This window comes from Lagenorhynchus albirostris, chromosome 8 (assembly GCF_949774975.1).
Source record: "Lagenorhynchus albirostris chromosome 8, mLagAlb1.1, whole genome shotgun sequence".
NCBI classification, from domain to species: domain Eukaryota; kingdom Metazoa; phylum Chordata; class Mammalia; order Artiodactyla; family Delphinidae; genus Lagenorhynchus; species Lagenorhynchus albirostris.
Genome location: NC_083102.1, coordinates 22,264,089 through 22,291,620, shown reverse-complemented (window position 1 = coordinate 22,291,620; position 27,532 = coordinate 22,264,089). Strand labels below are relative to the sequence as shown.

At 39.3% G+C, this 27,532-nt stretch overlaps 1 protein-coding gene across 1 annotated transcript in view; it reads right to left on the bottom strand.

Moving 5' to 3' along the window:
* UBE2H (ubiquitin conjugating enzyme E2 H) overlaps positions 1-26,527 on the bottom strand; it is a 99,672-nt gene extending 73,145 nt beyond the window's left edge. Inside the window, exon 1 of the mRNA XM_060156688.1 lies at positions 26,032-26,527. Coding sequence (XP_060012671.1) covers positions 26,032-26,084 — 53 coding nt within the window. The 5' untranslated portion in view covers positions 26,085-26,527. The remainder of the gene's footprint in view (positions 1-26,031) is intronic.
* Positions 26,528-27,532: the final 1,005 nt, after the last annotated feature.

Sequence of the window (27,532 nt, the reverse complement as noted above, 5' to 3'; positions counted from 1 at the left end):
TCAACACCCATTTATGATAAAAAACCCACCAGAAAGTAGGCATAGAGGGAACTTTCCTCAACATAATAAAGGCCACATATGACAAACCCACAGCTAACATCGTTCTCAATGGTGAAAAACTGAAACCATTTCCACTAAGATCAGGAACAAGACAAGGCTGCCCACTCTCACCACTCTTATTCAACATAGTTTTAGAAGTTTTAGCCACAGCAATCAAAGAAGAAAAAGAAATAAAAGGAATACAAATCGGAAACAAGTAAAACTGTCACTGTTTGCAGATGACATAATACTATACATAGAGAATCTTAAAGATGCTACCAGAAAACTACTAGAGCTAATCAATGAATTTGGTAAAGTAGCAGGATACAAAATTAATGCACAGAAATCTCTTGCATTCCTATACACTAATGATGAAAAATCTCAAAGAGAAACTAAGGAAACACTCCCATTTACTATTGGAACAAAAAGAATAAAATACCTAGGAATAAACCTACCTAAGGAGACAAAAGACCTGTATGCAGAAAACTATAAGACACTGATGAAAGAAATCAAAGATGATACAAACAGATGGAGAGATATACCATGTTCTTGGATTGGAAGAATCAACACTGTGAAAATGACTCTACTACCCAAAGCAATCTACAGATTCAATGCAATCCCTATCAAACTACCAATGGCATTTTTCACAGAACTAGAGCAAAAAATTTCACAATTTGTATGTAAACACAAAGACCCCAAATAGCCAAAGCAATCCCGAGAAAGAAAAATGGAGCTGGAGGAATCAGGCTCCCTGACTTCAGACTATACTACAAAGCTACAGTAATCAAGACAGTATGGTACTGGCACAAAAACAGAAAGATAGATCAATGGAACAGGAGAGAAAGCCCAGAGATAAACCCACACACATATGGTCACCTTATCTTTGAGAAAGGAGGCAAGAATATACAATGAAGAAAAGATAGCCTCTTCAGTAAGTGATGCTGCGAAAAGTGGACAGCTACATGTAAAAGAAATGAAATTAGAACACTCCCTAACACCATACACAAAAATAAACTCAAAATGGATTAAAGACCTAAATGTAAGGCCAGACACTTTCAAACTCTTAGAGGAAAACATAGGCAGAACACCCCATGACATAAATCACAGCAAGATCCTTTCTGACCCACCTCCTAGAGAAATGGAAATAAAAACAAAAGCAAACAAATGGGACCTAATGAAACTAAAAGCTTTTGCACAGCAAAGGAAACCATAAACAAGACAAAAAGACAACCTTCAGAATGGGAGAAAATATTTGCAAACGAAGCAACTGACAAAGGATTAATCTCCAAAATATACAAGCAGCTCATGCAGCTCAGTATCAAAAAAAAAAAAAACAAAACCCAATCCAAAAACAGGTAGAAGACCTAAACAGACATTTCTCCAAAGAAGACATACAGATTGCCAACAAACACATGAAAGGATGCTCAACATCACTCATCATTAGAGAAATGCAAACCAAAACTACAATGAGGTATCACCTCACACCGGTCAGAATGGCCATCATCAAAAAAATCTACAAACAATAAATGCTGGCGAGGGTGTGGAGAAAAGGAAACCCTCTTGCACTGTGGGTGGGAATGTAAATTGATACAGCCACTATGGAGAACAGCATGCAGGTTCCTTAAAAAACTAAAAATAGAACTACCATATGACCCAGCAATCCCACTACTGGGCATATACCCTGAGAAAACCATAATTCAAAAGGAGTCATGTACCACAATGTTCATTGCAGCACTATTTACAATAGCCAGGACATGGAAGCAACCTAAGTGTCCATTGACACATGAATGGATAAAGAAGGTGGGGCACAAATATATACAATGGAACTTTACTCAGCCATAAAAAGAAACGAAATTGAGTTATCTGTAGTGAGATGGATGGACCTAGAGTCTGTCATACAGAATGAAGTAAGTCAGAAAGAGAAAAACAAATACCATATGCTAACACATATATATGGAATCTAAAAAAAAAAAAAAAAAAAAAAAGAACCTAAGGGCAGGACAGGAATAAAGGCGCAGACATAGAGAATGGACTCGAGGACACGGGGAGGGGGAAGGGTAAGCTGGGAAGAAGTGAGAGAGTGGCATAGACATATATACACCACCAAATGTAAAATAGATAGCTGGTGGGAAGCAGCCACATAGCACAGGGAGATCAGCTCCGTGCTTTGTGACCACCTAGAGGGGTAGGATAAGGAGGGTGGGAGGGAGACGCAAGAGGGAGGAGTTATCGGGATATATGTATACATATAGCTGATTCACTTTGTTATACAGCAGAAACTAACACAACATTGTAAAGCAATTATACTCCAATAAAGATCTTAAAAAAAAAAAGAGACAAGCTAATGAGTTTGAAACTGAAATTAAAACAAAAACTAGATTAACTTTTAAAATACACAAATTCATTTCTAGACTTAAAAAAATCTCCTGCTAATACCCTGCGCTTAAAACTTTCACCAGTGACTATGGATGCCTGCAGTACTTAACTCCTTCAGCCTGCCCATACGTCTGCAGATTCTCCTCTGCCTCTCCCTTGGCCTCCCAATGCTGGGACTCTACGCACAGTCATTAACACTAAGTTCTTTGAATGATGTGGTTTTACAGCTCTATTCCTTTGCCTAGTTCCCTCCTCTCCACGTGTAATGTCCTTCAACTGTTATGTGCTGTCTGAAAATGCCTACTCACCTTTCAAGACCAAGGTCAAGCTTCATCCCTCGCAACAAAAATACCCAAGTGGGCTGCAAATTGCCCCTTCCTCTGTGTCCCTCTGCTACTCATAGATCGACAAAGTTCACCTCTCTCTCCTAGAACAGAGAAGCCATGTCTCACTTGTCTTGGTAGCATCTTTCCTGCTTTGCAGAAGGTCTGACAGAGAAAAGGCACTCAAAATATTTGATTAGAAACAGGCTGAGAAAACATTAGGATACCATATCACATTCATTAGACTGGCAAACATTAGAAAGCTAGACAAGTGCTGGTGTGGATATGAGTAAACAGAAAGTCTCACATGCTGCTGAAACGTAAAGCCTGGTACGACCACTTCGAAGAGTAATGTTTTCATCTCTAGCAAAGCTGAAGATGTGCACCATTAAGACCAGCAATTCTACTTCAGGTTAAATACACTGGGCCATTATTTGTCAAAAGTAGAGCATGATTAGCATTTTTTCAGAGAGATATCTCAAGGGTGTATGCCTAAACTTTTTTTCAGAGTAAATATTATTATAAAAGTAAAATTTCTGTGTGTGTGTGTGTGTATATATATATATATATATATGGTATGTGTGTGTGTGTATATATATATATATATATGCTGTGTCTCACTGTAAAGTATATTTGTTATTGTGTCCAATGAACAAAAAAGTCTAAAAACACTGTCGTAGAGAAACACATATGCGCTCAAAAAGACATTCATAAATGTTCTTTACAGCACTATATATAATGGTGAAAATCAGGAAATAACCTAAATGAAAATTAACAAAATGGATAAGTAAAATATGGTATATGCATGTAACTTTTACAAACGAATTAAAAATGAGTTACAAATGGAGACCACCAGAGATGCATGGCTCCCCCTGACCATCACGACAGCAATAAGAGTACCAACAAGAATGATGATTAGTGATAAACGGTATAATGGAAAAAAAAATGAGTTACAAATGAAGTAGATCTACTTCTATCAACATCAAATCTCAAAAGTAATACTGAACTAAAATGTATGCTATCATTTATTTAACCATGCAAAACAATGCTACATATTTATGGATATGTACATATATAACAAAGTCTTTTAAAATGATTGGAAAGATAACTCAACACAGTAGCTACCTCTATTTCATAAGCGAGGGAAGGAAGTAGAATCTGGGAGTATTTCACAGGGGGATTCAATGTAACTTCAGGTCTTACTTCTTTTTAAAAATGAATTCTCTGAAGCAAACAAGGCAATATGTTAAGACCTGACAAAACCTCTTTTACTATCATTATCTTACTCCTCATATTTGTTGTGGTGCTCAAAATAATTCGTCATTTTAAAAACATTCTAAATGAGTAAATAACTAGAATAAATCAAAAGAAAAAAAAGTAATCTTGCAAATGTCCTGGTGTCTATAGCTCCAAATCAATACGTACACATTTTTCTTTAAAGCTAACATTTGAAATGCTTACATATCAGACACTGTGTTAAGCTCTAGGTACACAGTCTCACTTAATTGATTCAACAGCCTCTGTGGCAGCCACTATCATTTTTCTATTAGGATGACTATATCACTGCCTCTGGTCTTTAATCTTGAGGGTCCAATTGTATTTACCATTCCACATTTTCTGAGGGCAGAAAAATGGATTAATCTATTTTTAAAAGATTTTAATATAGATTCAAATCAAAAGGGTTTCTTCTGCTCAATTTTCAGTTAATCCAAAGAATCTATTCCAAAATCACATCCAGCTGAAATTTTACTAAAATGTATCCTACCTTTGCAGTTTGTGTAAAAAAAAAATACATATACAATGAATGCTAATCTAGGCTCCATTTGGTCACCTTGCTTTAAAAAATCAATTCAATGAATATGGGGGTACACTTCAAGTTAATTCTATGTAAACTGCTAAATTTTTTTAAAAATTTATTTATTTCATTTATTTTACTTTTGGCTGTGTTGGGTCTTCATTGCTGCACGCGGGCTTTCTCTAGTTGCGGCGAGCGGGGGCTACTCTTTGCTGAGGTGCGCGGGCTTCTCATTGCAGTGGCTTCTCTTGTTGCAGAGCCTGGGCTCTAGGCATGTAGGCTTCAGTAGTTGTGGCTCGTGGGCTCTAGAGCACAGGCTCAGTAGTTGTGGTGCACGGGCTTAGCTGCTCTGCGGCATGTGGGATCTTCGCGGACCAGGGCTCGAACTCGCGTCCCCTGCATTGGCAGATGGACTCTTAACCACTGCATCACCAGGGAAGCCCTAAGTGCTGAATTTTTAAAAGATGTGCAGCTGTAACAGCTAATTTAAACTCTAATTTAAAAGCTGGGCTTAGGGGCTTCTCTGGTGGCGCAGTGGTTGAGAGTCCGCCTGCCGATGCAGGGGACACGAGTTCGTGCCTCGATCTGGGAAGATCCCACATGCCGCGGAGAGGCTAGGCCCGTGAGCCATGGCCGCTGAGCCTGCGCTTCCGGAGCCTGTGCTCCACAACGGGAGAGGCCACAACAGTGAGAGGCCTGCGTATCACGAAAAGAAAAAAAAAAAAGTATATGCATTTCAAAATACTATCTTAATCATTCTTATATAACTTGCCATAAAATCCATGTATTCCCTTCTACTAACACCATTAAAATCCTGCCAATCCATGACCAGATTTCAACAACCTATGTGAGTAAATTCTTTACCAAGAGTCCTTCTTTGGTTGACTAAAGATGAGAGATCATACCTCCAGCAAATAACAGGTGTGGCCCTACTGGTTCCAGAGTGTCCATTAGATGATAAAAAGCAACAAGACTCAGCCTGTTCACCTTACAGCAACCCACATAATCATGGTCACACACACTGCACTCTAGTACATACATACTTACAGTGACAAATAATTTACAACCTCTGATCCTTTCATCAGTCTAAGCCACCAACCACCTGCCATCCCCACAGGTACCTTTTTGCTTACTTACCTCCTGTCTCTATGAAATTCAGCTTCCTCCAGAAGCCTTCTTGAATAGACTCAACTCCTTACTTTTCCAAGCTCCTACCCTCTTTTTAAACTTTTTTTTTTTTAATTAATTTATTTTTGGCTGCATTGGGTCTTCGTTGCTACGTGCAGGCCTTCTCTAGTTGCAGTGAGTGAGGGCTGCTCTTCGTTGTGGTGCGTGGGCTTCTCATTGTGGTGGCTTCTTTTGTTGAGGAGCATGGGCTCCAGGCACGTAGGTTTCAGTAGCTGTGGCACGCGGGCTCAGTAGTTGTGGCTTGCGGGCTCTAGAGCGCAGGCTCAGTAGTTGTGGTGCATGGGCTTAGTTGCTCCGTGGCACGTGGGATCTTCCTGGACCAGGGTTCGAACCCGTGTCCCCTGCACTGGCAGGCGGATTCTTAACCACTGCACCACCAGGGAAGCCTTAAACTTATTTTTAAGGATGCCTTTGTTATTTATTTGTACAGTATCTTTTAATCTTCGTATTATGGTCCTATTCTTTTTTTTATAGAATTAAACAGAGGCACAAGGTTAATAATAGAACCCAGTAACTTATCATTTACTAGACCTATTCAAGAGAACAGAAAAAGCTCTAAAGATGAAGAAATGAGCATCTGTACCTCCCAGGTCCTGATAAAACCATGCAGAATAAATATTAACAGCGTTCAGATTCAGAATAACAGACGCCAAAAGTGAACTTGTGAATTCCTCAAGCTTCAGTAAAGTATTAATAGATTTAAAATTTTTTTAATCAAAAGAATTTAAAAAAATTTAATTCTGCTACTCTTCTTCATTCATTTTCTAAGAGCTACACAGTAAAACCTTCCAAAGCCTGCTTTACAACAGAAATGGGAATAACTCAATACTCACCATTATGGTCCATCAACAATATGATTAAATAGAAAAACAAAAAACTTTACATATAAAAAAACCCCAAATTTATATCATGTTCTACGTTTTATCTTAAAAGCCTGAATTCCAGCATTAGAGCCTAGTCTTCCAGCTTGGAATAAAGATAACTGCTTTATGAATGGAATATTCTGACAATGGGCCCACTGTCAACTGCCCATAGTCAACTCAGTGCCTGACAAAAACATTTAATGCAGCATATACTGTAGCCCAAGAAGTAAACTGCTATCCAATGTGTTTCCTCCTCATCTCCACACAACAAGCACTACCTTATTTCATCACATCTACGACACACCAAGAAAGAAAACAGCTGACAATCAAACCGACTCACGACCAATTCTAAGACTTCTCAGTTTCAAAGACGTTAAGGGAAAAAATGTCTTAGAATCTGTGAAATATGATGTAAACCTGACATTCTTTACTATCATAAAATCACTTGCCATCTTCACACATCAATTTTCCTTCTTGGCTAAATATGTATTTACATGGTTTACGTACAATTCAATCTGATTCAAATATGTTATTAGAGAACCTACTATTTTGCCAACACTATGCTATATACAAATAAAGTGCATCCTAGACTTCATAACAACATGACAACCTCTCAACTGACACACATTTGTTAGAGTAGCAGTTCTCGAACTTTTTGGTCTTAGCACCCTTTTCACTTATAAAATTGATGACCCCAAAGAGCTTCTTTATGTGGAAATATCTATTGATATTTACCACGTAAAAAATTTAAAACATTAATTCACTTAAAAGTACTAATAAGGGACTTCCCTGGTGGTCCAGCTGTTAAGAATCTGCGCTCCCAATGCAGGGGGCCCAGGTTTGACCCCTGGTCAGGGAACTAGATCCCGCATGCCGTGACTAAAAGATCCTGTGCGGGCTTCCCTGGTGGTGCAGTGGTTGAGAGTCTGCCTGCCGATGCAGGGGACGCGGGTTCGTGCCCCGGTCCGGGAAGATCCCACATGCCGCGGAGTGGCTGGGCCCGTGAGCCATGGCTGCTGAGCCTGTGCGTCCGGAGCCTGCGCTCCGCAACGGGAGAGGCCACAACAGTGAGAGGCCCACGTACCGCAAAAAAAAAAAAAAAAAAAAAAAAAAGATCCTGTGCGCCGCAGCGAAGATCCTTCCTGCCACAACTACGAATCAGCGGAGCCAAATAAGTAAATAAAGAAATAAATATTTTTACAAAGTACTAATAAATCTTACACGTTAACATATCATCTTTATGAAAAAAATAACTAATTTCCAAAAGAAAAAACAATTTCACAAATCTCTTTGATGTCTGGCTTAATAGAAGTGAGCTGGATTCTCAAATTTGCTTCTGCATTCAATCTGGTACAATGTGTTTTGAATGTAGTTAGGAAAGAGAAGAATACTTCAACAGACTTTTCAGAAAATTCTGGACGTTCTTCACTGATATTACACCAAAACTTGACAAGTGGTAGATTCCTAAAAGCTAACTGCAATGTGGCATCTGAAATAGTACCAATGAAATTTTCATATTGTTACATTAAAATCCACTAGTCCACCTTGTATTTTAAACAGATCTTTTATCCAAGCATGATTTTTCTATCATGCATTAGCTGTTCAGAAAATACTGGTTCACTGACTTACACAGATCTTCCAAACACTGGCACATTTCATCACACAATATCAAAAAATTATGTTAATATCACCACTGATCTCATCAGAAATGTCTAAGTATTAGACAACTGTCAAGCATGTGGTGGCAGATACAAGTTTTCCCAAATTCTGATTTTCACTTTAAAGTTTGTATATTATCATCAGCAACACACACTATCAGTTTTCCTTAAAGTGATGGGCTCACTTTGTTCCCTTCTGAGAAAATGTCTGACAAACATCCAAGTCTGAATAACCATAGTTTGTCAGTCAGTCATACTTTCAAGTTCAAATGGCATTCAATTAAAAACAAACAAACAGCTGGTTGCCCTAAGTGCTTTTTCTGGAAACCACCACCATACTTTCAGTATGCAGGAAAGGTGCTCCCCATTTCAACACACAGAAGAGTAAAGAGACGTACTTGAGGGTCAAAAGTTATTGTCATTACTCCTTATCAAGAGCATGTTCAACTGAAACTGTCTTTTTAAAAAACTCTACATGTGTTGTGATGAAGAATGACTATTAATAAGGTTTTGATGTGCTAAGGCTTTGAGAGTTTTGTGTGTGTGTGTGTGTTTTTTTTTTTCTGGCCACGAGGCATGCAGGATCTTAGTTCCTTGCCCCCTGCAGTGGAAGTGTGGAGTCTTAACCACTGGACCGCCAGAGAACTCCCAAAGCTTTGATAGTTTTATCCATTGTTGGTTTTGGCCTTTGCACCATCAGTACAAATGTCACTACAGAATAAACAAAAAAGGCAAAAAAATTAATTAATGTAACTATGAAACAAGTTTTGACCTTACCGTCTCCCTGAAAGTATCCTGGGGATCCCCAGTGGTCTGCAGGCAACTTTGGAACCTCCAACCTTTGTTAGAGGGTTCAAATGACTGAAGAACTTACCAAAAACCTAAGGAGCAAAAATTTGTTCTTTCCTAAGAGCCTGTGCATGCACACAGAAAGAAAAAAAATATACTCATGTGTCTATACAATTTAAATATATCACTAAACCTCAAGTTTTGCATCTGTAAAATGAGATTTTAAATATCTCACTGTTACAAAGACATGGAAGCAACCTAAATGTCCAATGACAGATGAATGGATAAAGAGGATGTGGTACATATATACAATAGAATACTACTCAGCCATTAAAAAGAATGAAATAATGCCATCTGCAACAACATGGATGGACCTAGAGATTATACTAAGTGAAGTAAGTCAGAAAGACAAATACATGATATCACTTATATGTGGGATCTAAAATGTGACACAAATGAATTTATTTACAAAACAGAAACAGACTCACAGACATAGAAAACAAGGTTACCAAAGGGGAAAGGGGGTGGGGGAGGGATAAATTAGGAGTTGGGGATTAGCTATTATATATAAAATGGATAAACAACAAGTTCCTGTATAGCAACTGTATAGCACAGGGAACTGTATTCAATATCCTGTAACAAACCATAATGGAAAAGAATCTGAAAAAGAATATACATATATACACACACACTCATATATATGTGTGTGTGTATATATACGTAACTGAATCACTTTGCTGTATACCAGAAACTAACACAACATTGTAAATCAACTAATACTTCGATTAAAAAAAATTATTTTTAAATATCTGGCTATTACATTTCCCCCATTATTCTGAGTAACTAAAAATAGACGGCATATAATTTTTATAGCAGGTGTGAGCTGTTAAAGCATTTCTGAAATCTCCTTTCCTCACAGAGTATGGGTAAAAGGTAAAAATAAACACAAAATAAAGTAAGGTCCTCAATAAAATCCTATACAAACCAAGAAGTTCATAGTATCAAATATTAAGCTAGTAAAAGTCACCTTCAGAACCACTAATTTGTAAGGGGGGACTTGAGACACTTTACAAAGTACAAAATAGAGTACTAGTAAGCTAAATGATTTGATGAGTTTAAGGTATTCTATTTTACAAGTGAAGTAACAAAAGTTTCAGCTGTTTCTTTCCCCAATCCCCAATCTTAATAATTTCCTTTGATCTTAAATAAAACCAGCAATCAAGGAATCTTTAAAAAGAACTCCTCTGAAAATGGCATTTGATAAACTAAAGTACTAGCATTTAGGACAATTTCAGAACACAAATACACGTCACATGTGGAAAAATGAACAGTGTATATGAAATGGCAAATGGCATCTGCACATAAAAGAACTGAAGTTCTTATCATATAAAGAAGATCTGCCTCTCTCCTGTGAGGTTTCCATATTGTTTCTATACAGAAACAAAGTTCAGTCTAAAACTGATCCAAGGACTTGGTGGAAACCTGTGGTATATTATTTATCAAAATTCATTTAACAGGTGTTTCCTGAACACCTACTTCATATGCAAAGATAAATATGTGCTAGAAGGGACAAAAGCATGAGAAACTCTCATAGGCTCCAGACCCATCACAAGGAGGACTTAACTCTGTGATCTCAGCACTTTCAACCAATCTCTGTAACTCAGGTTTCTTATTTACATAAAGTGAGTCGTAATATCTCAAAGCAAGGATTGTACCAGAATAAATGTGAAATATATTAGAATGAGAAGTAGCACATTACAGAACAAGTATAATGGGATAAGAAACGTAGAATTGACGATAGAATGGGGCAGCAGTATAAAATTCAGCTACTTGCTACTAAGAGATTTTTTTTTTTTTAAGTACAAAGGCTAATCTGGAAAAATGAGAAACCACTAAAAGAGTTATTAGCTCTGTTCACAAAAAAATGGCTCACCAAGGTGAATGGACAAACTGTGGTACATCCAGACAATGGAGTATTATTCACCTCTAAAAAGAAATGAGCCAAAAAAAAAGACAGGAAGGAAATTTAAATGCAAATTACTAAGTGAAAGAAGCCAATCTGAAAAGGTCACAAACTGTATGATTCTGAAAAGGTAAAACTATGGAGACAGTAAAAAGATCAGTACTTGCCAGGGGTTGGGGTAAGGAGGAATGAATAGGTAGAGCACAGAGAATTTTTAGGGCAGTGAAAATACTCTGTATGATACCATAATGATGGATACATGTCATTACACATATGTCCAAACCCACAGATGTACAACACTAAGAGTGCACCCTAATGTGAACTGTGGACTCTGGGTGATAATGATGTGTCAGTGTAGGTTCATCATCTGTAACAAACACCCTACTCTGGTAGGGGATACTGATAATGGGGGAGGCTGTTCATGAGTGGGGCAAGGGGATATAGGAAATCTTTGTACCTTTCCTTCAATTTTGCTGTGAACCTAAAACTGCTCTAAAGAAACAGTCTTAATTTAAAAAAAGCCATCCAGGGCACTCAAACTTAAGAAAGTGAGCAAAGGAAACAGGGATACAAAAGAACCAGCTGAACATCTGCCCAGAGTCATAACGCCAGTAAGATGGCACTAAGTGCCACACTATTGACTCTTAGCACTGACATGACATCCAGGTGCTCGCATTTAAGGTCAAAGGTCTAAAAATGCACCACCAGGGTCACTAAACCAGTAAACAGCTGGTTACAAACACTTGACTCACATACCACACAAAAACCCAGGTGTCCCCATGAGTTGATAAATACTGAACTATTCATAAATTCTGAACTATTCTCTACAGTCTTAAAGAATATATTACTACTAGCAAGATAGTAATTCTTGCTACCTTGCTACCACAATTTCCTCACTATTTTCAAGGACTCCCCTGAGACATAAATAATTTGGCTTAAGTTTTTAACCTAGAAACCAAATGGGTTTGGCCAAATTTTAACCTCTAATACTTCTTCAGAGGTCACTTACCCAATAACCTCAACTATAAATATACTCTGCTCAAGAAAACAATGTTTTATATATACTTTAAGACTTTCATCATATGAAAATCAGTTAGTGTTATCCCAGGGAGAAAGGAGAAAAAAATCAGCCAAAATAAAAACACACCAAAAACTGTCAAAGTAAACAAGTTTTCTCATTTAAAGGAGTAAGCTTCAATTGCTTAGAAAATTCTGAAGAAAAAGTGAAGTTCTACACAGTTAATCTTCCCATAATAATTGAATTTCTGGTTAATATCGCCAACTACAATTATGTCAAGGTTTTCACTGAAACTACAAATAGAACTGCAAAAAACAAAGAAAAAACAACCAGATATCAAAATGGTGAAAAATATGCTCCTTTAAGATAGAATAAAACGTGTCTATGGGCCAAAATAATGACCCTTTGCTAGAATTCACAGCTAATAACATATTCTTCTAAGTTAACTATATAACTAGTTAAGAAGGTATACAGAATGTAATGGCATTTTATCACTACCCCATTCCCAAATTCTTTCTGATCTAAAACTCTTCAAGATGATAGAATTCCTTGAGTTATAAGGCTTTTAACTAATATTTTTGCAACTCATCTTAAGTTTATCTTCATTTTCACATGTTATTATAGATCTAAAATCAGCCAAATGCTGAAAGTTAAATTTGCATGCAAACTGCTAAATAAACAAACCCATCAAATCTGTGTGCTCCTAGACCACATCCTCATATTTTTACATCCCATTTTATTTCAAAAAAGGCAGTACCAATTTACACTTCATTCAAAATCAAGTGTAAGTTCTGTACAAAATCCACTAATAACTAAGATTAATGCACTATTACATTATGATCAAAAGTCAAAAACAGGGCTTCCCTGGTGGCGCAGTGGTTGAGAGTCCGCCTGCCGATGCAGGGGACACGGGTTCGTGCCCCGGTCCGGGAAGATCCCACATGCCGCAGAGCCTGTGCGTCCAGAGCCTGTGCCCCACAACGGGAGAGGCCACAACAGTGAGAGGCCCGCGTACAGCAAAAAAAAAAAAAAAAAAAAAAAAAAGAAAGTCAAAAACAATTACTCCCTCCAGGAGGTGGAGCCTAACTCCTCTGGCCCCCTTGAGTGTCAGGTACACTTAGTGACTAGCTTCCAAAGAATAGAATACAGAAGGGAAAAACAGTAACTTTACAGTGGAGAAACTTGGCAAGTGCCACCTAAACCAAGTGGATCAAAGTTAACATCACCAGTAACGTCATGAGGACACAGGTAACCCCCACACACACACCCGACTTGTGATAAGAAGAGCGCTTCACCTCTGCAGTACTCTTTCCAAAACCCACAATGAGTTTGGCTAAATTTTTTTTTGGCTGCGTTGGGTCTTCGTTGCTGCGCGCAGGCTTTTCTCTAGTTGCAGCAAGCAGGGGCTACTGTTCGTTGCGGTGCGCGGGCTTCTCACTGCGGTGGCTTCTCTTGTTGAGGAGCACAGGCTCTAGGTGCACAGGCTTCAGCAGCTGTGGCACGCAGGCTCAGTAGTTGTGGCTCACAGGCTCTAGAGCACAGGCTCAGTAGTTGTGGCGCACGGGCTTAGTTGCTCCGTGGCATGTGGGATCTTCCCGGACCAGGGCTCGAACCTGTGTGTCCTGCAGGCAGATTCGTAACCACTGCACTACCAGGGAAGTCCCTTGGCTAAATTTTAATACCTCACTATTATGAGGTCTAATCATGAGGGGAAAAAAATCAGATAAACTGAAACTGAACACTCCAAAAAATACCCGACCAGTACTCCAAAACTGTCAATGTCATGCAAAACAAGGAAAGAGTGAGACACTGACACAGACTAGAGAAAGCTAAGGAGACATGACCACTAACTAATGTGTTATCCTACATGGAAGCCTGGAACAGAAAAAAAACACATTCATGGAAAAACTGGTGAAACCTGAACAAAGCCTGGAGTTTAGTTTATAGTAACATACCAATGTTGGTTTCTTAGTTTTGAAACACGTCTCAGTAATATAAATAACAGGGGTGACCAGAACTGGGTGGGGTACAAGAACTCTATCGTCTTTGCAATGTCTCTGTAAATCTAAAATTAAAAGTTTACCTAAAAAAAGTAAAAAGTTATCAAAATATTAAGGCAAAAACAGTAGAAAAAAGGCAGGGCAGCTTATATCCCAAGCTTTCTGTTATAAAAATCATCCCAACTTTTAAGAAACTAAGCATCTAAAGTACATGTTTGGCTGTCTTGAGACTAATAATTAAAATTACCATAACACAAAGCAAAACTGATCCACTAGAGACACTCAGTTTAAATATCAATAAAAATGTAGGCAACTAAATTTTCTTCAAAAGATATATTTTAAATATCTGGAGAGTATTAGAAGATATAAGGTATCTATAAGCACTATTATTTCCACTTCATGACTTTGCAGAATGCAAGATATTTTAGTAATGCATTTGTGGCATTATAACAGAAATATCTCTATGTCAAAATTTAAAATATGATCTAGGGGGGAAAAAAGGACAAAGGTAAAAAATATTTAGATGCTTAAGTACCAAACTGTTTCAAACTCCGATAGGATCCTTCACTGGTTCTGGGCATATTCTTTTACTCAATTATACTCACATTCCCTAACTTTACCTTTTAAAAACCAAAATATAATTTAGGTAATTAAATACATAAAATTTTGAAAGAACAGCATGCTGCCATTCTATCCTGATAAAAGCTTTCATAAATCAGGCACTTTTACAAGGCTTACTTTATTTAAAAATTATTGACAGGGCATATATAATTCAGACATCTCAAGAATACCAAATGCAATGCCATCTAATCTACTGTTGTAAAGAGATAACATAACATTTATATTAAAACCTATTAAAGTCATTTTTATTTTTTCTTTATGACACATTCATAAATAGAATTAACTAAGGCATTAGGCTATATACTGCTTTTATTCTATTTTTCACATAACAAATGTGATTACTAAGAAGTAAAACTGATTTTATAAGTCACAGATGAAAAGCAGACTCCTTATTTCAACTTTGGCTTCTATTTTTTCTATCAATAATGAAAACAAAGTTACCAGAGTTTACTCTCCTAATCTGAAGCAGTACAGCCAAGCATTAGTATTTCTCAAACTGTTACTTGAGGCCACAAACGATATTGCCTAAAAAGAATACAATTATTAATTTCAACTCAAGGAGCCCTTATATTCAGAAAGCAACCATTGCTTTATAATACTATTATCTGCATTCCAGGTTTTCTCCAAGTAGAAAAACATGCTAAAAATCTATGAAAGTGTAATACCTACTAAAATTTAACTTCAAATAATAAAATGTCATCAGAACTTCAACAGAGCTGGCAAAACACTATAGGAATGACATTTAAGAAATAAACCAGCCAGAACTGACAGACTAAAGCCATTACGCTTTACCCAATTCTTTCAAATGAGTAATAAGCCCTGATTTAAAAGCATAAATCATACACTAACTTTTGATTCTATAAAAAATAGGATTTCTAACTCTATTTTTCACTAAGCAAATAGAAAGATAAGACATGTATCTCTGTCAATTAAGATAATCTAGTTCAAAGGCTTGAGCATATATACCGGATCACCCCGCAAAATGGAGAGTAAGCACAAGTAGATGTGGTATTTCGTTAGTCATTCTCTGAATTACAAGATGCAAAGCGGGGGACTCCCTGGCTGTCCAGTGGTTGGGACTCCACGTTTCCACTGCAGAGGGCACGGGCTTGATTCCTGTTTGGGCAAATAAGGTCCTGCATGCCATGCAGCGCGGCCAAAAGAAAAGAAAAAGAGGCAAAGGGGCTAAAACTTAATCCCAGGAATAAGCTCCCATGGGGCAGGGGACTGCTCCTATCTACCTTGCCTGAAGAGCACAGGAGAATGCTGAGTGAGAGAGACCTCTAGATTTCCCACCTTGAAGACTTAAATACAGTCAGTTAGCAGCTCCTGAATCTCAGAAACACTGGCTAGACTGTATAAATTCAGCTTAGAAAAACATAATTCTTCGGAGGCAATGAGAGACAAGGGCCTTTAAAGTGTAAGAATGCAAGATTCAGGTGCCAAGGTCCATCATGTCTCACTTCACTGAACAGAGAGTTAAGACAAATCTAAGGCATAGCCTATTTTTACATTCAGAGAATGGATACCAAAGTTGTAAGCTACTATACATTTTTAGCATAAGTAAGTTCAAGTTTGATATATAATTGCCAAATTGCACAAAGTGAAATAGGCCAAGTATAGTCTGATTTTCAAACTTCTAGGAAAAAGAACCGGACCTCACTACTACTTTTAATTAAGGAAACACTTTCTCTCCAAAGGTTTATTTGTGTACTTTCCTGCCAGTAATTTTAACTCTCTTGTTTGATTTCTAGAAATTAGTCAAAGTATAAGCTAGGCACACTAATAGAAAAAAGACATACAGACTGAAATATATGAAAAGAAATTAGTCTTTATGAGCCACCAATATAGTCTTCCTGATATATATAACTGTTAACATGTTACAAAACTCTTAGCTAAGTCTCAAAGGAAAAGCCACATTAATTACTCAAAGACAGATAGAATCTGGTACCTAATAACTATTCTAACCCAAGAGCCTGTAGAAAGAGAAAAGCAAGTTAAGTATTCACAAAAAGGTGAATGACTCAATATAGGTATACTCAAATATAATCATTTGATAATCAAAGCCAGCATTCAAGAGCAGCAATCCAGATAATGAGACTAAAGAACACACACACTACCAAATGTAAAACAGATAGCTAGTGGGAAGCAGCTGCATAGCACAGGGAGATCAGCCAGTGCTTTGAGACCACCTGGAGGGGTGGGATAGGGAGGGTGGGAGGAAGGCACAAGAGGGAGGGGATATGGGGATATACGTATATGTATAGCTGATTCACTTTGTTATATAGCACTGTAAAGCAATTATACTCCAATAAAGTTGTTAAAAAAAAAAAGAACACACTCAAAGGTGTACTTCCTCTCCTCCTTCCACTCATAAAACAAACCTGATTTAAAAGTACCTTGTTTTTTTTAGTCTCTAAGGATACAAATGAATAGAAAGGCAAAATGCAGGGTTTTTTGGTTTTTTTTTTTCTTATTATCATCAAGATGGCAGCTCTGGTGAATTGAATGAATTAGTTGGCAAAATCAACAGATGCTAATAATGTCAAAATTGTGTTGCCAAGATCAGTAATTCTGTGATCAAATATACATTATGTTCTATATTTTAATATACTTACTTAAATATACTCTAAAGCAACATTGAGATCAGCGACCAAATTAAGATAAACAGTTAAAACTCCTCTTGTCAGAAAACGCCACAAGCATTTAAAATGCATTTCCCTCCTGTGTTCATCCATTTCAATGTAAATATAATTTGTAATAAAGATCCAAAATGCCCAAGAAATCATCATGGGATGATTTCATTGTAGGAGCCTTAGTGTGGATTAGTGAACTGACCAAGTACCAATTCCCAGCTGTGAGACTCTTAAGGTGACCATTTGTTAATGAAAAAAAGCCAATCCAGTTTCTTTCCTTTGGAGTGAAACAAAAAGTGTGATCTAGTTTCAAGCTTTGTTGCCAAGGAGACTTACTAATTTATTTACAGATTTAGATAAATAGATTAGCCAAAGGGTACTAAACATTCGGTAGTCTATAAGACCATAAAACAATATATCTAACTATATCACGCCTGGTGATCTCTTATGAACACAAGTCTAACCGACTCAACGTTCTACAGATAGACACTACAATGGAAATGTTTACCCGAATTTTTGAATTAATCAACTGTCTACACAGTAGAAAGTCAACTGATTAAAAAGCAATATTCAGATAACCAAAGTTATACTGGACCATTTGAACAAAACAACTAAATCTATATTCACTAAGCTGAGTAGTAACCCAATTGCTTATGAAGTAACAAGAACCAGGCACACACTGTATCTAATTTTCTATTTATATTACATCAACTAAGATTTCATAATCCAAGAAACCTTGAAAAGTGTGCATGATAAAAACATAATACATGAAAAAAGAAATACTTTGCCTAAGACTAAAAAGAAAATGCATAATTTACAACATTAATAACAATTTCACATGTAGGGAATATCTCTTACTTTGATACATAATGCCTCCACGAATCTGAACATAAAGACATAAAGATTCCATTCCCTGATCCCTAAATATGGTCCCTCCAAGTGCTACAGCCCAGGTACCTTTTGTGAACCCAAAGACAGACCCAGCAGCCATGCCTGTCCTGATAATGACAAAGTCCAGTCAAGCCTCTCCACTTCACATGGGTTTCCTACTCCTCCCTGACTTCACTGCAGGGCCAGGTCAAAAGATCAGTAGCACCTATTCAAACCACCTACCCAATGCCCTAGACACCTAAAATGCACCGGAAGGCGGAAAGGATCCTTCATCCCTCATGTGCACAGAACTGCCCTGTGGGGCTTTCCACAGGCTCTTGAGGATTTGGGTTCTGCCAGGCTTGGGCAGGTGCCCCCACAAGCACCAGTCTGCAAACAACCAGCCACCTTTCCCAAGCATCTGATGAGGTACAAGACGAAACCTTAATAACCTTAGCACCCCCATAAAAGTATAACAATTCCTCTCATACCCCACCTGAGAATCACTAAAGTAACAACAGACTCTCAAAAGTACACAGTGACTTCTCTGTGTTTTCAAAGATTTCTACATTGCACTTGAATTACACTTCGCCAATCTGGAAATAATACACTCTAATATATATATGCTCGGAGCACCATCCTCGTGTTTGAGGACTGAACCAAAGTCTACCCACCGAATAAACTGTCACTGACTCCAACATTAAACAGGTTGTCTTTCTTCTTGTTAACCAAGCTAAAAATTCCAGTTGTCAGTAATAAGATGTTAACTTTTTAAGCAACATGCATGTAAACTCCTAACTTTTTAAGCAACATGCATGTAAACTCCTATATCTAAATTCAAATGTTTGTAATTTATAAGAATGTGACAGTAACAAGTTTTACAAAGCAATGTCTAATTTTTCATTATGGCGATGTCTAATAATTAACTTATAAAATAATTTACATAGGATGCCAAAAAGTAAAAAAGCAAAACAAAAAGCCCCATCATTTTGTTAAATATTAACTTTAAAAAAGATTCCAGGAATACATATTAAGGGATGCCCTCTTAGAATCTGTTTCCAGTTCTGCCACTGAGTTGCTGTGGGTTCCTTTTACCCGAGTTTAGTCCATATGAAAATTGAAGATACTATTCAGACCTTAACAGAGTCCTATGTAAATATTTTTAAACTGCTGTAAATGTAACTGGAGGTGCTAAGTAAAACTAATGTTAAAAAATTCTTATCAATACTCTACAAAAAGCAAGAAAAGGGTACCATCAACAAAAAGTGTGCTTACCTTTCCAAGAAAGTATAGTCTTACTAGCAAATGCAAAAATAAAAGTTATTTGTGACCATAATTCTTGAAGTACCACTTCAAAGGGCCACAAAACAAAAATATTTCACAATGAAAATTTAATTCAGTAATTTTGAATGGGGGAAATGGAAGAGCATCCACAAAACTAGCTTTGACAGTTAGGTTAGAAATCAGTGCTTAGGATCATGCTATTTAATGGGATTCCTTTAAAACACACAATTGAAACAGGAATTCAATGTCACAACATAATTGTGTTTGAAATAGAGACCATCATCAGTAAAAGTTAAATTCAAGCTACCTGTTAAAAAGTTAAACCTACACCTATCACATGATCCAGCTATTCCACGCCTATATATTTACCCCAAAGAAAAGAAAGCATATATCCACAGCAGCTTTATTTGTAATAGCCCCAAACAGAAAATAACCCAAATGTCCACAGAAGTGAATGTATAAACAAATCGTGGTACAGCCATACAATGAAATACTACTCAGCAGTAAAAAAGGAAAGAACTACATGGTAACAACATGGGTGGATCTAAAAAATTCACACAAAAGGAGTATATACTGTATGATTCCATTTATATAAAATTCTAGAAAATGCAAAATAATCTACAGTGACAAAAATCAGATCACTGATCTGATGGGGGCGGGTGTAGGGAAAGACTACCTAGGGGCAAGAGAAACTTCGGGAAAATGAATATGTTCACTATCTTGATTGTGGTGATAGGCTTCATGGGTGCTACTTATGTCAAAACTTACCAAATTATACTTCAATAAAAGACAAAAGCAAAAAAAAAAAAAAAAATCAAGTCACCAAAACTAATTCTACAGCTCTTGCCAGTCAGATCTATCTGCTTATGAATGTATTATGTCTAACCTACCAACTCACAGTAGGCACTCTGAGAAGTACAAAAGTATTCCTAATTCAAAAATCACTATTATCACAAAAAAACGTGAAAATAAATAGAGATCAGAACTCATCTTTCATCACCACGCCAGGCTGACTGCTTCAGTGTTGAAATGACCAACTAAAACACAACAAAGTGAGAGCCCACTGAGTGTGGGGCCCCAAGATTTTTAATTAAATATTTTAATTCAAAAGCTTACCTTCTTTGATCTAGAATCCCATTTCTGGGAAATAGAAATAATCCAAAATGGCAAGAAAAGCCTTATGCACAAGATGTTAATTTCAATCTTATTTATCACAGAAAAATGGCAAAGAATTAAATCAATGGCACAGGCATGGAATGGCATATTACATGAGCTATTTATTAAATCTGATATTTTTAAATGGGAAAAATAGTTGCAAAAATATTAAGCAAAAACAGGGCACATACAGTATGATCAACAGGTTGACAATAATACATCCTGGGGGGAACCTATATTTGTAACTTATATTTTCCTCAATTATCTTACTACTTGTATAATCCAATTAAGTTTTTCATTAAAGTACTTTACTAAAATGTACACTGTAGGTCTACAGTTAAAAAGCTATTACACCGTAAGCACTTTTGCAGGTCTGAATTGCATGCCTAAAACTCCCATGATTCTTGGAAACATCAAATCTGGTAAGACTGAGATAAGATACCAAATTATATATATAATTATATATACATTTAATATATAGATATAACATGCAGGTCAAGGTGCTGGGGAAACTGCACAATACTAGAAAATCAACAAATCCAGGTTCTTCTAAAACACACACACACACACAGGGTAAGGGATTTTTATGGGTCACATCTGCAAAGATTGTTTTCCCCTAAAAGCTGAATTTTTAGGCTTGTGTGTAGTTTACTAGAACTGTACTGCAGGAATCAGATGTTCTGAACCTGTGAACGCTTACTCATGTAGGTTCCTGCTTAACCAAAATAAGTACCAGTATGTTATATTTGTCACCAAAATCTAGGCAGAGAAGACAAATTCAGAACACTGGGAGTTGACAAAGCTTTAACTTTTAGCTTGAAGACCATAAAACTGTTCTACCTTCCATCTCATCATCTCAGTAAAACAGAGACCACAGGAAATAAAAGGCAAACCACAGGTTCCCAATTGACACTGCAGCTAGTTAAAAGATAACAGAACAGTCTACACTTTGAGCACAAATTAAAGAGCAACAAAGACTACTAATTTAGGGATAGTTACTAAACTACTGATTAACAGCAAAATACCAAAGCTGAAGTCACAGACAAATGGCTACACTTTTTAATGCTTGTTTTTGTTTCAGTTTTTAACATCAATCTTTTAAAGAACAAAAATATAGATCCCCATACATCCCATCAACATAAAAGTCACTTTAAACTTTCTATTTCTTGAAGTCAATTCTGAAAGTAAATACAAGTTATTCAAAAGGCAAGGTGATACATACAGTGCTCACCTGCTATAAACACAGTCTGTACTCTGATTTTTTCAAAAATTGTTTAACTAGTTACATAAGCACACACCAAATTTTTCACTACTAAACCCCCAGCATCTAGCCCCAAGCCTGGCACAAAGAGGGCACGGAAACGTCTGAGGGGATGAACTTACTACTGAAAGCTTCTGAAACCCTAAGGCAGACAACCAGCATTCTGTAAGATTCACTAACGCTGTTAATGAATTTAGTATAAGACACTGCCCTTTCCTGACCATTATTACTCTTAAAGCTTTTGTAGGGGAAGCTTACATTTCTACCATACTTTTGAATTCCTGCAGGAGTCAGTTAAATAAATTTAAATTGGTAGCCATCCAGGTTTAAGTTACCACACTCCCTCTGAAAAAGGGACTCTTTGAAAACTCTCGGTATTATAAAAATAAGTTCCAATATCTCACACCAATAACAAATACAGTGTATGCCAAGTCCCCATTACTATCAGATCCACTTTTCTGATTTAACCTTGAACATTTCTTGTACTCTAACAGGTCAGGTTTTCCTCTCCTCTTTTTACCCCTTGAAAACACACTTGATCCTGTAACACCACTCACAAGGCCTCCCCAGCCCCTGCTTCTTTTGTATATAAACACACTCTGGTCACACACTCCATCAGCTGTTTGGTAGCTCCGCCCCTCCTCCTTTTCCGGGTAGTAACAGAGCAGCCAATGAGCTGTGAGGAGCTGTGCCTGCGGCCTTTTGCCTGCATACGCTTTTCCAAAACAAGCAGCTCCAGCCTTCAGCAGGGGCCACTGGTTCACAGATAAAAGGATCACCAGGCTGTGCAACAGGGTGAGACGAGTAACCCCCACCAACAAGGAAACCCGTGTAATCTGAGCTGTTTGTTCCTCCACCCAGGAGAACTTAAACCGATATTCCTTTAGGGCAAATCACGCTTTAAGGTCACCAGAGTCCCAGTTCTCAGACAATCTAAATAATCAGCCGGGTTCTAGATGGAAACCCCAAAGCTTGCCAGGGTGGGAACAGCACAGTTATCACCAATCTACCTCACTCTGCAAACAATTGGCAACACTATTCAACCACCATTCCACAGGATTTGGGCTCACTGCAAGTTTCTTGATTGGGACACATTCCTACAGGGCCCAAGTCATGTACCTCAGTTTGAGGTTTGCACAACCCTCAGCAAAGGATCAGAAGAGAAACAATGAATGAGTCAGAGTTTCAGAACATATTCGCCCAGCAGATTATTAAGTGCATCGGTGCAAAACACTCACTCCCTCCATAACTTGGAAGTCAGCTCTCCTCCTACCAACCCGTCACAAAAGAAATATCACCGACTCCAAACAACAACCAGAGACCAAAAGAACCTAACGAGGTGGTGGAAGGCGGTGGCCAATTAGTTACACATCCTCTTTTCTCCCTACCCCCCACACCACTACCTTCCTACTATACAGGTTCCCTGCCAGGCTGTAAATCGTGGTGGCATAATTACACTCAGGAGACATCCAAAAATGGGCTGAAACAGGAGACTGCAAGGAAACCAGCTATCAGCCTCCACACCAAAGAAATCAAGGGGCACTGAGGGGCAAAAAGCAAGTACATTCCTTCAGACCTTTTCTACTTCCTCTACACCTTCCTTCATTTTCAACCCTCAGCCCTTTCACACAATTGTATTCATTTTAGTAGTGTGTTGCTTAAATTCTGTGGTAAGTGTACCTTGCTCAAAAATTGTTGTCTCCATTTGGGCCTACTAACGTGAATTCAACAGAGAAAGGAGGCCAGAAAATCTCTCACGCCCACAACACACATGCACACACAAAAGGAAATACAAAAAATTGAACTTAGACAAGAAAATAACAAACACGAAACAAAGATAACCCCTGGCTTTTAAATCCCGAGACTGTTGCCCTCCTACCTCAGACATCTATGATTTTAAAGCGCCTCTGCTTTCTTTTGTCAGAAAGGAGGAAGGTGGGGAAAGCACAGAAGGCCAATGCATCTATGCCTTGCTTCATCTTCTACTAAAAATAAGCTATGAAATAAGCCACTTAGGGAAAGAAAAAAAAGAGAGACACCCTGCTGTTCTTTGTCTGTTTTCCTCTCCCTCTCCACCCCCCCCCACCCCGACTCCTAAATACGGTAATCATTCTAGATGCCTCAACTACTAAATGAACAAAAGGCACTGTATGGAAAAGGCATCAGGTCAAGTTAGGCCTCACCCTTTATCCTCAGTCTTCTAAAAAATATATAGGTCTACAATTTGAGAACCTGACATTGATCAAAGACAGCTGGAATTCTCTCTCCCAGCCCCATCCCAATTAAACATTAGGTAGAAATTTGCATTAGGTGTGACAGCAAGTCTCAATTCAAGATAAAAATAACTCAGATTCTGCCACCATGTCATTTCCTAGTTTCTAAACAAAAATAAAACCCGATATTGCTTTGTGTAAACTGTACACACAGCCATAGTTACAAGTTATCCTGCCACCTTATGAAAAGCCAATGTTACTGGTATCATTCACACATTGACAAAACTCAATCACAGCCACAAACAGCTCATAAAGAGTCAATTTCACTTGTGCCTAGACATATATTTGGTACATAATATATACTTTATTACTTGCTCTTCTCTCTAATCCCCACTCCCACCTCCCCAAAATTCTCAACTTCAAACCCTAAAACTTAGAAGTTCATCTACTGTTCCTAATTTCTAATCAAGTTTTGCTGAGTGAGGAGAAAAACACCTTATTCCTGAAAAGATTACGGTGGGGGGAAAAAAAAAATCACTTGCCCAGGCAACTTCCCTCCCATCCCCCACTTCCAAACCAAATGCAAAATCTACTTTTTAAAAACTTCAGCGAATTCCATAACTGAGTATCTAACAATAATCACTGATCTCTACAAACAGGTAAAACATCCAATCAAAAACAGCAACAATAAAAGGAATAAAGAAGGAATTCACCTGAAGAATCTAGCCAAACAACTTGAGTTATATAAACAAAACCCTGCAACAGGGGGAAATGGTGGGGGGATGGGGGTGAGGGACAGACAGAAGCAGGAGACAGGACTTTTTAACTGCGTTTCACACACTACCACTCCCCACCCCCGGGTCCCCCTCTCCCCAGGGATTAGTTGTTCAGAACACTGGGCTCATTTCCTCTCTCCCCCCACTCTCTAAATTACCCCTCCAAAAATGTCTCGATTTGTCACAGGAACCTTCGCGAATTTCTCAAGCTAGTCATGAAATAATCAGCCTGGACTCCAACCAAAACCACTGCCTGAAGGACTCTTATCAGTTATAGCTTTCCCACTGCTACCTTCAAAGTACATAAAGTTGGGGAGGGGGGGCGGGGGAGGAGTAGAAAAATAGAGGGTGTCACTTGGCAAGATCAGGGCAATTATTCCCCAAGAACCTTATTCTCATATGGAGAGTTTGCTTAAGTGGCTAGTACAGGGGCTATTTGGTCAAGGAGATCCTCTTTCTCTCCTTCCCCCTCAGCTGTCATAGCCACAATATGGAGGGTGGCTTGCTGGAGGGACTGGGGGTCCTCACCATATACAACTATGGGTGGGATAGGCTTTGTCGGTAGGAAGAAAAACAGTGGGGTTCTTCTAAGAACCAGAAAGCTTAATAGGGGTCTCTGGTTTAAAACACTCAGAGCTCTTTATTACAAGAGGGGGCACTGAGCAGACTACTCTCTTCCTAATATAGAAAGGAATTAGGGATAAAGGAGGTCACTTGAGTTACCCCAGTTCAAGAAGCATTGTGAGTGGAGGGAGTGGAGGCATCTCAAGAAAAGGAGAAAGGGAATTCTTCGCTCTCGGGAATTTCTACCTCGAGTCCCTAAATCCAGAGCGAGCAAACAGGAAAAAGAAGGTGGGCTCGGTGGTGAAGAGAGGCGGCTGGTCCTGGGGGGTGGGGGGGGGGAAAGGCCTACTTGGGAGTCCAAACGTCGTGAAGAAAAGTCACGGGCACTGGGGGTGAGGAAAGAGCGTGGAACAACGCACATTTCGGGGTGCTGCAGATAAAGGGGGAGCTGAGAAGGCTCTCGGCTCCTGGGAGGTGCCAAGGAGCCTCCGTAGGCACTAGGGGGAGGGAGATGGGGGAGGGAGCCTCGGACAGTGGCCTGGAGTGCCCCTGGGCCCCTGCTTAGGTTTCAGGGGGTGCCCTGGGCATCCCCAAACCGCCCCCCACGTACAGCCCGAATTCCCAGTCCACGAAGGATACAGCTTGACCACGTCCGTGTCCATCCGCCTCTTTCCCGGACTAGGGGATGACATGGTGTCGCCGCTGCCTCCCCGTCGCCTGCGCCGCCGCCGCCTCTCTCCCTTCCTCGGCCCGTCTGTCACGGGCCCCGGGCCCCGGCTCTGAGGAGCCCGCGGCCGCGCCGGCTCCTCGGTGGAGGTGGCAACACCCCCGCGGTCCTGACCGGTCCCGTCAGCCGCCGCCGCCGCCGACCCCCGCACGGGGGAACACCGGGCACCGTCCGGCCGAGTGGGGGTGGGGACCCCGCGGCGCCCGGCTCGGGCTGCCCCTCTTTGGCTGTGAGTCTCCGCTGCCCGGCCCCGGCGCTCCTCTGCGCCGCGCGACTCTCCCTCCTGCCTGCGCTAGCTCACTCGCCTGCTCGCCCGCTCACCCTCTCGCCGGCTCCCTAGCAGCCCCCACGACAAGCGGAGGACTCCAGCTCAGTCGGCCTCTCTACCCCAGCCTCGCTCTGGGCGCCGTGACGTCACCTCTGTGACGTCATCGGAGGGGGCGGGCCCAGCTGTCGAAAGGGGTGGGCCGCCGCGGCCGTAGCGTGGGCTTTCTCGAGGGATTCTGGGAGTTGTAGTTCCTCTTTCTCCTGCCCTCCCAGCTCTCTGCCCCCTCCCCCAACTCCCCCACTCATTTAATAGCTCAACTGCCAGTGTTGTTATCATCATCATAAACGATAATGGTTAAAGAATGGAAGTATTATTATATTCATGTGTTTTAGGGTAGGAGATTCTGATTCAGAAGGTCTGGGGTGGGCCTTGGACATCCAAGTCTTTAACAAGCTCCCCAGATGATTCTGATGCAGGCCAAAGTTTGAGAACCACTGCTGGAAGATTCCAGTAGGCATCAGCACTTTCAAAACACCTGCCTGACCGCTCCAGGTGGGTCCTGTGCTTCCATAATGTCCTATGAAAATAAGGACGTTTCCTCCCCACCTGAGACCAAGGTAGCAGACTTAAAGGATCTGAAGCTATTTTTTCCAGAACAGAAAGAGCTGGTCAAGGATGGGACACTTGAGAAAGAAGGGCATAGGGTGGATATAGAGATTTTCCCGTGATGCTTTAATCTTCACAGATGTTATGATGCTGTGGTCTAAGTACTAAGCAAAAATCATCAGAGGAGTGTTTAGTTAGAGAGACTTGTTCTGGACCACACTGGGGAAGGTGAGGCTGCTCTATTTAAGAATGCCATGGTGATTTAGCCTCTGAGCAGTCATTGAAAAGGAATCACCCTTCCTAGTAAGTATCTTAGCCCTGGGTTACTTAGGACAAACCTGCCCCTCCCCAGCTCTTAATTATGCCTCAGTTAATCGCTTATATCCTCCCAAGACTCAGTTTTCTCATCTGTAAAATGTGGCTTATAATGCCCTACCCACTCGAGTGGGTTGATGGAATAAATGGAAAAGATGAATGTGAAAGCCCCTTGTAAACTATAAATTGCTTTTTATGAAGACAACGTGAAGTGTTGATTACAA